The 16,460-nt window shown below is 35.1% G+C and overlaps 2 protein-coding genes across 3 annotated transcripts; one reads left to right on the top strand and one right to left on the bottom strand.

Annotated features, from left to right (window-relative positions):
- The first annotated feature begins 1,949 nt into the window (after positions 1-1,949).
- Positions 1,950-7,532, top strand: LOC132718426 (N-methyl-L-tryptophan oxidase-like). Of its 2 annotated transcripts, none has more exons than XM_060702121.1 (6): positions 1,950-2,475; positions 2,935-3,079; positions 3,802-4,123; positions 4,844-4,962; positions 5,879-6,019; positions 6,515-7,532. In XM_060702121.1, the coding sequence occupies exons 1-6, from the start codon at positions 2,365-2,367 to the stop codon at positions 6,781-6,783; spliced, it is 1,107 nt and encodes a 368-aa protein (XP_060558104.1). In that variant the 5' UTR covers positions 1,950-2,364; the 3' UTR covers positions 6,784-7,532. The 2 variants fall into 2 exon arrangements, with proteins under 2 accessions (XP_060558104.1, XP_060558103.1); XM_060702120.1 differs by having other exon boundaries at positions 1,953-2,475; positions 3,637-4,123.
- Positions 7,533-7,994: 462 nt separating this feature from the next.
- LOC132718427 (uncharacterized) lies at positions 7,995-16,452 on the bottom strand. Its single transcript, XM_060702122.1, has 3 exons — positions 16,346-16,452; positions 11,977-12,373; positions 7,995-11,200 (listed from the first exon to the last, which is right to left on the bottom strand). The coding sequence occupies exons 2-3, from the start codon at positions 12,355-12,357 to the stop codon at positions 11,021-11,023; spliced, it is 561 nt and encodes a 186-aa protein (XP_060558105.1). The 5' UTR covers positions 12,358-12,373; positions 16,346-16,452; the 3' UTR covers positions 7,995-11,020.
- Between the last annotated feature and the right edge of the window lie 8 nt (positions 16,453-16,460).

Raw genomic sequence — 16,460 nt, 5'->3', positions numbered from 1 at the left:
AAAGGTTCGGCAATAATAATTCTTGGAAAATAAAAGGGGAAAAAAAACATTTTTCAAATTTTATTCTTTTTTAATAAATGCCTATTTCAAACATTTGAAAATAAAAAGTGAATTTTCCATTTATCAGACTGTTAAACAATAATTCTGTTTATAAAAATTCAAATTATATAAACACTATCTAGTTTCATATTAAGTTCTTAAGGTCCTTCAAGATTTGTTTCACAATTTTGAGAATTCGTCAAAGCTGTAGGTACTGCGTTGCAAATTGTTTGACTATATACACTATGTCCAAGATATGATTTTCGTATATATCGGACTATCCCAAGAGATAAAAGTCAACCCGTATATTTCTATATCCTAAACCTTTTATAAACAAAAAAACGAAACAATAAATTAGAGAGAAATGTGCCTTATTTTTGTGATGCTTTCTTTCTTAAATAGGAGAAATCATGTTCATGTTTTTATATTCCTAATATCCTAGTCAAATTCGGTCAAGTGTTTTGGTTTCGATGATAGGTAATAAATTATGTCAATAATGTCAAACTACTATTCACACTTTATCACTGTACCCTGAACGATTTTTTATGGAACGCCGTGACTGTCTTATGTGATCAATGTTTTTGCTATCTTGTGAAACGATGATATTATTTTGTCATTTGAGCATGTTAACATATGCAATTCACGTCATGTCTTGTCAAGGAATCATGCTGACTTGTGCTAATAACATATTAACTTGTCAAAATGTATAATGACCTGTGCAAATGACATGTTAACTTGTCAAAATATAATGATGATTTGTGCAAACGACTAGTTGACTTGTCAAAGTATTGTAATGACATGTGCAAAAGACATGTTAACTTGTCAAAATTTCATGATGACATGTGCAAACGGCATGTTAACTTGTCGAAATATCGTGATGACATGTGCACAAGCATGATAACTTGTCAAAGTATCTTGATGACTCGTGCAAATAATATGTTAACTTGTCAAAGTATCATGATGACTTGTGCAAACACCATGTTAACTTGTCAAAGTATCGTGATAACGTGTGCAAACGAAATTTTATCTTGTATCATGCTGGCATGTCAAAATGCACTATTAACTTGTCAAAGTATAATGATAACTTGTGCAAACACCATGCAAACATGTCAAATTATCATGATGACATGTACAGACAGCATGTTCACTTGTCAAAGTATCGTGATGACTTGTGCAAATGACATGTTAACTTGTCAAAATTTCATGATGACATGTGCAAACAGCATGTTAACTTGTCGAATTATCGTTATGACTTGTGCAAACAACATGTTAACTTGTCAAAGGATCATGATGACTTGTGCGGACAACATGTTTACTTGTCGAAGTATTGTGATGACTTGTGCAACAGCATGTTAACTTGTCGAATAATCGTGATGACGTGTGCAAACAGAATGTTAACTTGTCGAATTATCGTGATGACATGTGCAGACAACATGTTAACTTGTCAAAGTATCGTGATGACTTGTGCAAACGACATGTTAACTTGTCAAAATTTCATGATGACTTGTGCAGACAGCATGTTAACTTGTCAAAGTAACGTGATGACTTGTGCAAAACACATGTTAACTTCTCAAAGTATCATGAGCATGTCATCACGATAATTTGACAAGTTAACATGTTGTTTGCACATGTCATCATGAAATTTTGACAAGTTAACATGTCGTTTGCACAAGTCATCATGATACTTCGACAAATTAACATGTTGTCTGCACATGTCATCATGATTATTTGACAAGTTAACATGCTGTTTTTGAACAAGTCAGCATGGTATTTTGACAAGATATGATGTAAATTGCACATGTTAAATGCTTAAACGACAAAAAAGTATCATCATTTTACAAGATAGCAAAAACATTGATCACATAAGACAGTCACGGCGTTCCATATTATGTAGTTACATTACATAACATTACATTAATTCATTGTATACATGAGTAGGACAATCAAGACACCGACATAAAGTAGATCGCGTATGGATGGTGACTTTTTTAAACACATTTTATCTTTTAAGTGATTAAAAATTGTTTACTAAAACAGCAGTGATCATAAAATTGCAAACAGAATTGATAGTTCGACAGTGTTACTATTTATTCAAAAATTTAAAACTATGGACTTTCCCTTCGGTTTCACAATGGACGTATAAAAATATTAAATCTTTTTCAATAAACGAACAGTTAAAAATAAATTAAATAATATCATTATCTAAAGTAAATAGTATATCCCACTGACGGCGTTTATCAATTAATACACCTTCACTGTTCAATCTGGATTGATGCAGTTATAAGAGCTCGTGACAAAATTTAAAATTCACGATCAAGATTAACTATGTACGACTTATGTGTAGTTGGAGCTGGTATGATAGGTTCGTCTGCTGCAAGGCATGCAACGGTCACTTCCGGTCTTAGTACGTGCCTAATTGGACCGTCGGAACCAAAAGTAAGTTAACGTATGTAGTTACTGTAGTTTATTAGATATGACAGATTAAAAACTTGCAACAAGAGTTACTGGTACAGGTTACTCTCAACAGTTTCAGTTCGTTTTGTAGAACAAATCATGGATGATTCTTTGTAAAACGTGACTTTATGTAGGAGATCACTGGTGTTTTCCGTGCATAATTGTAGACACAAGCGGGACATGAACAGACCAGACCCATTGTTCTGATTTCAGTAAATTGACCGCCTCTTTCAGCAAATTGACCGGAACAGTTACTTAATATGCTTTTGAAATAGTAAAATTTAAGGTCCCTGGCAGAATTTGAAATCTTTAAAAGTTAAAACCATACATTTTGCATCGATGCATTAATATGGGATGTGACACAAACAGAGTACATTCTAATGAAGACAAATCGAAATAATTTGAGAATCCATTTTTAAATATATGTCATGCACATTATAGGGAAAACGCTCAGCGCAAAACGTTGCGATATATGGTTCTTATTTTGACGAGGGACGAATAACGAGATGTCTAGATAAAGACTTTGTATGGTCAACTCTGGCGCAGGAATCTATCAAGAGATACCGAGATATAGAGAGACAATCTGGTTAGTGAACTTTAGCACAAAATTGTCTAATATTATACAATGTATTTAGTAAAAAAGCTCGTAGATTTTACACAAAAACACCAAATGAAACACCAATTTATAATTTCAAAAATGAGAATAGCTAACGATAGTAAAAATCCAAATCGATCTCGTAAATCTCAAGGTAAGTGCACATGTTGTGATATGTGACATGCAATAATTTAACTGCGGTACATTGTATATACATGTAGTAGAAAATAAACTATGATGATCTTACCGGTATATATAATGATTTATGTACTAGTTTACTGTTAGGTGCAGGTATCAGTGCAAATATCAGTTAGAATTGGGTTTTGCAATGTTTATAGCTACATTTATCCAGTCCTTACACTTTGTTGGAGGGCTGCACTCGTGGCCCCTTACAAAAATGCGTGAGCACGTTTTATACATTACATCCACTCTCTAAATTATTCCAGTTTATATCTTGATTAGATAAAATGACTTAACAGCTAAGTCACACCATGTTTTAATACATAAACTTTGATAAACTTTAATAATAAGTTTATTTCTTCGTTTAGGTATAAAGTTCTACTATGAGGTAGGCAATCTAATGGTTGGCGGAAAAACTTATTTAAGCAAAACTGATGATGTAGCTTCCAGAAACGCTATTCCAACGGAATTTTTTGACAACAAATCGCTTCAACATAGATTTCCCTACTTACGATTTACAAATAACACTTTAGGTAGTTTTGAAACACAAAATGCCGGACATATCAATCCAAGAAGAATTGTTCAAGCGCAAAAGGTGATTGCGGCGGAACAAGGATGCACCATTATTGATGACGTCGTCAATCACGTGACAAGAATTGTTCAATCAGATGGCACGTATGCAATGCAAGTGAAAACGGAGGAAGGTCGTACTATTCTTTGCAAAAGAGTTTTATTGGCCACTGGAGCTTTTACTACTTTCAAAAACCTTATGCCTTATATGAAACCTGAGCAGAAACTGTCCCCCATATCTGTGTCTTTGCTAGAGGTGGACAAATCTAGTCTAGAAACTTTGAGGTAAGATATTGTACATTACTAAATAGATAAAGTATGTTAAAGGGACTCCACTGAGGTTTTTTGACATGACGGGACTGGAAATAATTTTTTGAGATAATTACTCCATTTGATGTAGATCTATACTAATAAGGTATGTGCAAAATTTTAAATCATTAGCTCCCTTCGTTTTTCCAGAATAATTATTATAATAGTGAAAAATGACCCAAAATTGAAAAGCGTTTAAACGCTTTTCACTCAAATCGGACTGAGAATAGCACAAACATATGATTTTCAATGTATTTCTTGTATATTGCTTGGTTATATTTTATTTATATTTCTGTTTTAAGTGCTCATGTCTATGTGAAAAATTAAAATTTTATGTTTGTAGGCTTATAAACCTCAGTGGAGTTCCTTTAAAGGAATAGCAAGAAACAGAATGACCCTTATTTCTTATTAATTAACTACTTCGGTGGTGACCAATTCATTCATTAGTTATAACAAAATGGTTATCAGCCAGTGGATATTTTCGACTGTCAATATGTGTAAAGGTCAAGTTATTTCGAGTTAAAGAAAATCTTGTATATACTAAATTATAAATGATGAATCCCGTAAATTTCAATTGAATACAGACCAAATTATATATACATGTATAAGGAATGATGGGATTTATCATAGTAGCATATTGTTTAAGGATATGAACAAATAAATAAGCATATAAATATACTTTTACAATTGTTTAAGTGATATGCCATGCGTTATCTACTACGGAAGTGCAAATGCTGACTGGAAAATACCATCATCACAAATGAAGGAAAATGAGGTGTCATTCTACTTGTTACCTCCAATCAAATATCCGGACGGTAAGATGTTAATGTAAGACAAAAATGTCGTGAAAATGCAGTTGATATAAGCATACTTTATTGCTCTTTTTACACATATTTCTAACAGTATATTATCTTCACATTAATAAAAAAGTAGCAAAAGAGTTGAACCACGAGTTCTAACAACACCAGCAATCAGTTCTTCTCTGAGCGAACGGAAGAAAGAAATATAACTACACATATCTTTTGGATGACTGCAATTTGTAAGATTGACAACCGAATGAAAGGAAAATATCAGTCAGTTTTTTGCAGTCACAAACATCTTAATACATTTGAACAGATATATCAAAAATTAAATCGATCTATAATCAAAGAGATATTAAATATAGTAATTGGACAAACGGCTATGAGCTGTCAGTATTTTGAACAAATGTTGCAAGATGAAGCCTTCGCCAAAATATGTGTCGTGAAACGTTGATTGCAACTCGTAATGTGTTCTTTGCAGAAGTTTTCATGACCATTCATTTGATTTTCAAGACAATCGGATTTACAATGTTAATAAAAAAAAAACAACAAGACTTTATCCAAAACTAAGATTGACTTTTCACACATCTTGTCTTTATTTTCCTTGGATTACAAATTGGTTATATTGTTTTTCCTGTTTATTCACTAACTAAATATTTTAATCTCACTGATGCAGTAAAGTTACGTGGTCGCTTTCCAATTTACTAATGAATAATGAAAGAATGTATCAGTTGCCCTTGCTGCATACTTTCAGTCAAAACATATCAACCACTAATCATTGTCAGGGTAGATTAAATTCTATTCAACGCTTTATGTCAGAAAGATTTTCTTTGCCGAAGATTATTAAAAGAAATTTGCATACGAATAAATAACGACATATTGATATATTATAAGAAACACTAATGCTTATAATTTGTTGTTTGGTCTATAGGTCGTTATTATATAAAACTTGGACTCTTTGATGCCGTAACTGCCACTATGACGTCACTAGGTGATGTTAAACAATGGTTTGATAATGGAGACACCAAATATGCTGAAAAAGTAACCAAATTTACAGAGTCTTTGTTCAAAGGTAGTAAATTGCATTTATTATAATCATTTGTATTTTTGTTTCTATATTTAATTTGTTAAGTATGGTGTATCAAAATATTTTGATTGATCTTCTTGAAAACCTGTACATTATCGAAATTATCGACGAAATAAGGCGGTTCTCTTTGCATTGGTGCGTATGAATCTCTAAATACACTTCATTCATGGGCAAAGAGAGAATGCGAAATATGAAGCCGTGCACATGATCTGACTTTTTGTAGAGAACACATGAGATTGTAAAATAAAATTCATATTAACAGAAAAGTAAGAAGGATTAAAATCATATGAATAATAAGTTAGGGAGTTTTCAAATCAAAAAATGTCGTGATCTTGAATTTTGATATTCTTTCTCCAAAACCATTCGTCCAAATAAAAGTGATTATCACCGTGGGTGAAATGAACAAGGTAAAACTGTAATTATATATGCATAGTGGTACATAATCATAATTTATTTTTTCCACTTTGTTCACACTTTCAGGGGTACAATTCAATTCTTGGCACAGCGACAGTTGCGTCATAACAGAAACGCCCACCGAACGCCCATATATAGACATGTTGCACGACCAGCTGGGCGTGGCTATCGGCGGGAACGGTTATGCAGCGAAATCAAGTGATGAGATTGGTCGATTGGCTGCCGACATGATAAATGGCCAATGGAACTCTAAATTGCCAAGAGAATTGTTCAAACTTAGAACATTGTCAAAATATGATGAGTCTACATTTACAAGTCTTTTGGGCAAGCTTTAGCTAATCATGAAAAACTGATATACATGTAACTAGTATTATATAACGTAAAATGTTTTTTTTTAATTGTGATACATTTAGAGCCAGCAGGAAATAGCTAATACGTTTGGGTTTCAAATGGCTGATAAGATTTGGTTCAGACCAGTTTGAGCCAACTATGATTATCTAAATTGTTTGTTTGAATAACTAATCAATTTATTGGTTCAAATAACTTTTCATTTTTGAGATCATCGACAGAGTTCGACTTGCAAATACCAATTATTTGTAACAACCAGAGACTTATAAATATATATACACATACCCTGCTATAATCGTCAAAAATATTATTTTTGAGGAATCTAATTATTCTAACATGGTTATAAGAAAGAAAGGTGATAAAAATATTTTGAACAACATTGAGCATGGATGAAATTTTTCCGAACGTCAGTTGGTCAATTCACGTCAAATGTTCTATGAGCATTCGTTTATAAAGCCTTGCATATACATGTATCATGTAATAATACACTCGATTGTCCTACCTGTTTGATAGGGAGTTAGAATTTTTAAGACGCATGCCATTATGTAAACTAAATATTCATTTGCTCACAGTATTGCTTTATTGTTAGTACCACTTGGAGCTCATATATTGTATGTATATCTGTGGTACGCATGTGTATAAAATCATTTTCAAAAAAACATTATTTCTTGTACACTCTGCTGTTACCTCGTTTCAAGAACTCATGCTATTTTGCATATGTAGCATCACCTGTAAACATGCGATGCCACCCTATTTTAATTAGGAAACTGACTTTAAAGAATTTATCCTAGATTTTTTTATCAACATATGTTCCCTTGAAAGTATTCATAGCTGTGCAATTTTAAGGAAATAGACATTATGTTGAAAAAAGGTGCAACTGTTGACTTTTTTAGTTATCACAAAATCTCAGTTATGTATGCAATTATTGTTTCAATTATAAACAGTATTGACCAAATTTTCTTGTAAAATTAAAACAAGATGTAACCCCTCAATAAGCCTCCTATCCACACATATGTACAAAGTTTCATAAATATAAGTAGAAGTTTATTTAGTCCACCTGATGTCCAATATATGATCCTTTTTAACTGTTTCACTACTTTCGTTATCATAGCGCTCTTTGTAAAATATGAAAAAGGAAACTGATATTCATAATATCAACATTGTCCTCTATCCACATACCAAGTTTTGTCAACATAGCATAAACACTTTTAGGGTTATCACAGGATCCCGCAAGTCTTATTTACCATTTCTTTGGTCATTTTTTATCAAACAAATAAATAAGATGTCGTGTATACTATCCGTCGTCAACTTACAGGACCTCATTTACGATAATGATTTTGCCGTTTCCGTAACCATATAGAAACCATATTTTTCTCCGATAAAAACTAGAACTATCGCTGAATGCGATTCATACCACACCAATGTCCTTGACAGATGACGACTTGGAAAGGTGGTTAAGTGGCACAAATTCATACATACAAAGAAATTATCTCTGGTGAAAAAAGACAATTTGTACAGGTTATAATATAAATATATATTGTCAAATAATGTTCGAAACAGTTACAAATAACCTTTCATTTTCCCAGAGTACTAAAACAAACAAAAGCAGTGAAGTTAAGAAAATAGGATAATTATGTCAAAATGTAATTAAGAGTGGAAAAACTTTGCATACTGAACTTACTTGTGACCCTTCATATATTATATAGTTTCAAGTAAATATTTGTTAATTAATATTTTCTAAGCGTAAAAGGGGCATAACTTGTGTCATAATTCAATGGAATTGTAGAATTTTCATCATCTGAGCTTGCTTAAAACCATTCATATACATCTTAAGTTTCAAGTAAATATCTGTTCTGGTTTAAGAAATATTATAGTAAATAAATTTAAAGACATAAAAATGGACTTAACTTTGTCAAAATACAATACAAAGTTATCCCCCACACACTTTTTTTAGTTATGAAACTTGACCTGAATATCTTACTTGCGACACTTCGTATATATTTGAAGTTTCAAATGATTATCTCTGTTCTAGTTTTAGAAATATTCAAGTACATGTTAGAATTTTAGAACATTTTCTAAGTCAATTTTTTACCTGCAAGTGTGGCCTTGACCTTACGTTGGCACAAGGGTAAGATGAGTTCTGCACATTGCCCAGTTGGAGTGAACATTTGAGTCAAATTTGAAGAAAATCCTTCCATTAGTATATAATTTATAGAGCGGACATGACATATTGTCTAGTATTGATTGTATGCAAATTTAAAGACTTAAAAAGGGGCATAACTTTGTCAAAATGCAACACAAGAGTTATGAAACTCTACCAGCATATCTTACTTGTGACACCTCATATATCTTTTAAGTTTCAAGCAAATACCTGTGTTAGTTTCAGAAATATTCAAATACATGTTAAAATTTAAGAACATTTTCTAAGTCAATTTTTGACCTTCAAGTGTGACCTTGACCTAAAGCGGACATAAAGCTAACATGGGTTCTGCACATAACCTTGTTGAGGTGAACATTTTAGTAAAGTTTGAAGAAAATTCTTCCATTAGTTTAGGATTTATATAGCGGACACGACATATTTTCTAATATTTGATTGTATGTAAATTTGAAGACTTAAAAAGGGGCATAACTTTGTCAAATGCAATACAGAGTTATGAAACTTGACCTGCATATCTTAATTGTGACACTTCATAATTATATATTTTAAGTTTCAAGCAAGTACCTTTTCTAGTTTCAGAAATATTCAAATACATGTTAAAATTTAAGAATATTTTCTAAGTCAATTTTTGACCTTCAAGTGTGACCTTGACCTTAAACCGGCAAAAGAGTAACATGGGTTCTGCACATTACTTTGTTGAGGTGGACATTTGAGCCAATACTGAAGAAAATATTTGTTTGATATTTGACCTTCAATTGTGACCTTGAGCTGACACATAGGCAACATGGTTCTGCACATCTCCTTGTTGAGGTGAACATTTCAGCTAAGTTTGAAGAAAATCTTTCAATTAGTGTAGGACTTACAGAGCGGACACAACATACTGTCTAATATTTGATTGTTTGATATTTGACCTTCAATTGTGACCTTGACCTTGAGCTGACACATGGGCAACATGGGTTCTGCACATCTCCTTGTTGAGGTGAACATTTGAGCCATGTTTGAAGAAAATTAATCAATTAGTGTAGGACTTACAGAGCGGACACGACATACTGTCTAATATTTGACTGTTTGATATTTGACCTTCAATTGTGACCTTGAGCTGACACATGGGCAACATGGGTTCTGCACATCTCCTTGTTGAGGTGAACATTTGAGCCAAGCTTGAAGAAAATCTTTCAATTAGTGTAGGATTTACAGAGCGGACTCGACATACTGTGTAATATTTGATTTTTTGATATTTGACCTTTAATTGTGACCTTGACCTTGAGCTGACACATGGGCAACATGAGTTCTGCACATCCCCTTGTTGAGGTGAACATTTGAGCCAAGTTTGAAGTAAATCCTTCAATTGGTATAGGATTTATAGAGCGGACACGATAATGGAGACGGACGGACGGACAGACGGACGGTAGAACGCGGCAAAGCGAATCCATTATAGCCCCCCCCCCCCCTCACACACACACACATTTTGTGGTGGGGGTATAATAATAAAATGACTTACATCTCCATATAGTTATATATCAATATACTAAATATCATCAACCTGACTTGTGTTTTTAGGTATAGCAGCTAGGTTATAAATGTGTTCAGTTTTCATTGTTTTACCACCATTTCCGTTACCAGAGCAATCACAATGTAATTTTATAAAATTTCGTGCATAATCTCCTCTATCCTCACACCATAAGTATCATCCAAATAGCTGATATTATTTTGAGCTATTGTTGGTTACAGATTTCTTTGAACGGACGGAAAGAACGGAGTGTAAACCGAAATCACCGCTCCGGTAAAACAGGCAATTTTTAGTTTGTGATAAGCAATGTATCTATAGTACAATCCAGATGTTGCGTGAACCACCTTCGAACAGATCTACTATAGTTAATTATAGTTGGAAAATATAAAATTATTAAGCAACAAACTGTGTAACCCTGTCTCAATCACACGACCAAAGTGATGTCAGTTGTTGGTAACTTGAGCACCGGCAAGTAGTATCGCAAAGGTGTAGTATTTACCCCTATAACAGTGTCGTTTTTATTTCTATCATATATTATTACTGGAATGGATGGCTGTCACTTTCTTATGTCATATCCATTTTTATATTTTTCTAACCCTCGCTCAAGTGCATCAAAATCTACATGATGTTTAAACAGAAATTCTTCATAAATGTGAAACACCGGAATATCATACTTGTACATCTCGTACCATTTCTCGTTCTCTGGTAATTCAATGTCTACTTCCTTTAGGACAAACTGAAATTATATAAAACAATAGTACCAATACATTTAGCAGTGTACATACTTTTACAGGTGTTAGCATGATTGCTTTGATTAGATCACGGATTTATTGTAATATAAATCCGTGATTAGATATGACAATTAAACTATATATTAAAACTCCTGTTTTTAGCTACCTGTTTTACAATAACGTATTACACACTTACAGTAAAAGGATGCTAATAAGCGAGCTAATTAAAAAAGCACTGACAAAGTTTCCAGTAATTGTGACATTTAGTCTAAATGTAATATTCGTTTGCAGTTGAACTGTACACCTCTCATTAAAAATGTCCAACTCCTTTTGCCCTTTCAGGAGGCTGATATTTTACTCACTGATGTCCCGTTTATGGTCAAAATAGACTTTATCACTATCATAATGATTCACCATATTAAATTCAGATTAATTAACAGTTAATAACCAAACGGTTACTTACAGATGTTTAAGAAATAAAGAAAATGCAAAAATATATCATTTGCTAAAAAGGAACAACAACAAAGCCTACATAGCCATTTTAACATTTATGAGTATCTCAATAGCAAACAAATGTTTTGCATTATAGTTCGTGGAAGCATGATCGGAACTGAGTAAGATAATGCCAAAGGTTCAGAACTTTTTCACAATAAAATAAAATAAATATGTTAACTCTTTAATTCATAATTAAATTTGGAAATTATTATAATGAAAAATTATAATGATTGAATACGATTCAAATTTAAACAAGAAAAAAATGATGGTAGCATGTTGTTCTTACCCTATGCATGTGAGGTTTCAATGCCTCTACGGCAATGTCACACAGGGTACATCCTTCTTTTGTAAATAAGTAAATGATTGGCAATTTATTCTCAGTAGACAATTCTCGAAATCCACACACAGTCTTTGGTACTTTTTTCCTCGAAATAAGCTGTCTGTTATGTAAGTTATTTACGTTTCTAAAACGATTCCTTATCCCATGTTCCATTGAAAAGTGAGAACAATTCTGAGAAATTAGGCAATGGTTTGTACATGTAGTTGACGTTTTCCAGAATAAGTCACTTATACTAGCCGGAATATATCGACTGAAGCTGCATACCTGACAACTTGTAGCAACTGATCCAGTAGTGAAACCACCGAACAATTGTCGAAGCATAGGCATCTTTCAAACTTATACTCTGAAAAGTAGGACAAAAGTCACATCTACATTGACGAAAAATATTGAATTCAAGGGTTTTGAAGTCTCTCAAAGTCGGATATGAACTGTTGTAAAACATGACAATAACATATCGGAAAAACGATTCGTTATAGTTTCATATGATGTTTTGATTGAACAGAACTTTATTACAAATAATAATATAATTCTATCATATTTATATGCACAATACAAAAAAATATTCATACATTTCGAATAAATTGCCGTTTAGTCGGGTACTTTTCACACAAAAAACCCCCCAGCGGTCAGTTCTCTGCCAACTTAACACTTGCGATGACTTCGAGATTACAGATCTTCTTTTAACTTGAAATGATTGTAATGACAGCTTTAAAACCTTTAAGAGTATGAGCTTTACATGCTTCTCTTGTGGTATCCCCAACTTCTCTTCAAGCCTATTCGACTCGGTCTATGTCCACCAGACTGACACAGATCAACCAAACCATAGCAACAGCCTACATTCTGTTATCAGCAGCGACATCTCAGAACTAGAGAGCGTATCCAGTGTCAATATATCAGACATATCCAATATTTCCAGATCAACTCACAGCACTTCTAGTATGGAAAACTTCCCACCGTCATGCTCTAGTCCTAAAAAGAATTTCAAGCACAAACTACGCACAAACAACATCCGACTAGCCAGCATTAATATTCAGAGTGTCTGCAGCTCCAAAAAGAAAGCAAGCTTCTGGAACTTCCTTGAATCTGTCAGCTGCGACATCATATGTGGCTGTGAAACGTGGCTAAACCCAACAATCTATGATGCTGAAGTTCTTCCAACTAACAGCAACTACACCATTCACCGTAAGGATAGACCTGATGGCTATGGGAGGGAGCCTCATTCTTGTTAAGGACAACATTGTCAGCGAACCAGTCGAAGTCAACACTCCATGTGACATCCTATTCCAGAAAATTGAATGCATCAATAAAGAGACCCTCATCATTGGCTCAGCTTACAGACCAACTAATAATGATGAAGAATATTCAAGACATCTATTCAATGCCATCTCACACATCTGCAACAAATTTAAAAATGCTACTATCTGGATTGCAGGTGACTTCAATCTACCAGATATTAATTGGTCAAACAACGCAATCAATGGACACCAATACAGGAAAGCAATAAATGAACAATTTCTTCTCCTAGAACCTGAACTAGGCCTCACACAAATTGTTGACTTCCCTACAAGAGGCGACAATATACTTGACATCTTCCTCACCAATCGGCCACAACTTGTCAACCGCTGTACAGCAACCCCAGGGATAAGCGACCACCACGCCATATTTGTTGACACCAACATGTGTGCCACACGTATTAAACCAACAAAGCGCACCCTGTACATGTGGGGGAAGGCCAACATCAATACCATAAAAGAAAAAAGCAAAGCCTTATCAGACACCTTACTAAAGAAAATCAACCCCTCTTCAGACATTAATTACATCTGGACTATTTTCAAAAATGGCTGCCAAAAGATCATTGAAGATGAAGTCCCACATCGCCAAAGTGCTCAAAGATTCAATCAGCCATGGATCAACCGCGATATAAAGCGAATAACCAGACTGAAACGAAAGTGGTTCCGGCGTGCCAAGAACTCAAACTCCACTTCTGATTGGTCAAAATATAAAGATATCAAAAGGAAAGCCCAACGCCTATGCAGATCTGTCCACGATGCCCACATATCAGACATGCTCCAGCCAGACCATCAAAACCCAAAAGTCTTCTGGAACTACATCAAATCCAAGAAGAAAGACAACTTTGGTGTGTCTCCACTCAAGAAGGACGGGTTGGCATACAGCGATGGTAAACAGAAAGCTGAACTTCTAAACAACCAGTTCACCTCTGTCTTTACCAAAGAGGACATGGCTCAACGCCCTACTCTTCCTCCAAGTTGCTTACCAACTCTAAAACCTATACATGTCACGATTAAGGGCGTCCAGAAGCTTCTGTCGAATCTTAAGCCACACAAAGCTCCAGGCCCAGACAAGATACCCACTAGGCTCCTCAAACTTGCATCAGAAGAGTTGTCTCTAGGCCTAGCAAAGCTATTCCAACTGTCTCTGGATCAAGGTCAGATCCCACTCGACTGGAAAACCGCCCTCGTCTCACCTGTCTTCAAAAAAGGAAATCGCTCATCACCATCCAACTACAGACCTATCTCTCTAACATCAGTCTCCTGCAAAGTACTGGAATACATCATCTTCAGCAACATCATGTCTCACTTTGACTCACACAACATCCTCTCTGACTACCAACATGGGTTCAGAAAAAAACGCTCCTGTGACACTCAACTACTAATGACCATTAATGACTTAGCCAAAGGAATAGATAACAACCATCAAATTGACGCTGTTCTACTTGACTTCTCAAAAGCATTTGATAAAGTTCCACACTCACGTCTCCTTCAGAAACTGGACCATTATGGTATAAGAGGCACAACCCACTCCTGGATTGAAGACTTTCTCTCGTCGCGCACACAACAGGTTGTCCTTGAGGGCTCCTTTTCAGGTACCTCACCTGTCACCTCTGGTGTCCCTCAGGGCAGCGTCCTTGGCCCTCTTCTTTTCCTGGCCTACATCAATGATTTACCATCGAAGGTCCAATCCACGGCTCGACTCTTCGCCGATGATTGCCTCCTGTACAGAATCATCCGTAGCCCTGAGGACTCTCGCCAACTCCAACATGACCTTGATAGTCTCCAATCCTGGGAGGATGATTGGCAGATGGCCTTTAATCCCGACAAATGTGAAGTCATCCACATCTCCACAAAAAGAAAGCCTATTACTAACACCTATAGCATCCACGGAAAAGAACTCAACACTGCAGATCATGCCAAATATCTTGGAGTCACCATCTCTTCAGACCTCTCATGGAAAAAACATATCGATAACATCACCAAAAAGGCTAACTCCACCATGTCATTCATCAGGCGAAACATACGATCTAGCCCTCCAAGCGCAAAGTCTAATGCCTTCAAGACATATATCAGACCTACTGTTGAATACGCCTCATCTGTCTGGTCCCCTCACTCTGAGGGTCTTATCAACCAACTAGAAATGGTCCAACGTCGCGCTGCAAGATTCGTGAAACAAGACTACACACGAACAAGCAGCGTCACCGACATGCTTACCGACCTCAAATGGGACACCCTCCAACACCGGCGCAACAACACCAGAACAACTATGTTCTTCAAAATAATGCACAACCTTGTGGATATTATACCAGATCCTCCACTTATCAATGCTAAGACTGTCAGAGGGCACAACCAACGCCTCCGCCAAATCAGAGCACGCACCTCCATCTTCCAAAACAGCTTCTTTCCTGCAACCATCGTGCTTTGGAACAAGCTGCCGCAAGACGTTGTTGACCAGACCAGCCTGGATGCTTTCCAATCAGCTCTGGCCAGCCAACATATAAATTACTAATCACGGAGTTGTTTTTACTCTTTTAATAGATACTGTAAATAGGGAAACTTTTTATTTTTATTTTGGAAAACAGTCAGTCCTGCCTACTGCGTATGTATATACAGTTTTTACCCTATTGCGAGTATACTCCTTGCGGAGTGATGCAATCACTTGAGATGATGATGATGATGAGTAATCATTTCCCTACCATTTGGTACCAAGATTATGAAAATTGGTGGGAAAGTCTTGGAGTATTGGAGTGCAAATGAAAAATTTTGCAGTTTACGTGGTTTTGAGAGGTAGGAGGCTTGTAGAGTGGATGAAGGGGAGCTGGGCGGGTAGTGACCAATCACGCACCGAACACCTGTGGTGAAAATTGGTGCAAATAAGTAAACAATTTTTTTACTCACTAAGATGGTAAAACAAATCTGTGTATCAGATCATAACATAACAGATTTCTGAACCTAATTTCATATTATTAATCAAACTTGTAATGCACGATATATCAATTAAATAGATCTAATGTTCACTTTACCTGACCCTGACAATGACAACAAACCAAAAGTGAAAGTAGCAGGTGCGAGTGTAAGATTAATCTCCCTTATATCCGCAGCAACGCATTGTCCAATCAAATATCACAAAAATGCTCT

Source organism: Ruditapes philippinarum, unplaced genomic scaffold (genome assembly GCF_026571515.1).
Source record: "Ruditapes philippinarum isolate M1 unplaced genomic scaffold, ASM2657151v2 ctg2935_1_1_1_1, whole genome shotgun sequence".
In the NCBI taxonomy this organism is placed as follows: Eukaryota; Metazoa; Mollusca; class Bivalvia; order Venerida; family Veneridae; genus Ruditapes; species Ruditapes philippinarum.
Note: the sequence above shows the minus strand (reverse complement) of the source record. Positions and strands in the feature narration are given on the sequence as shown.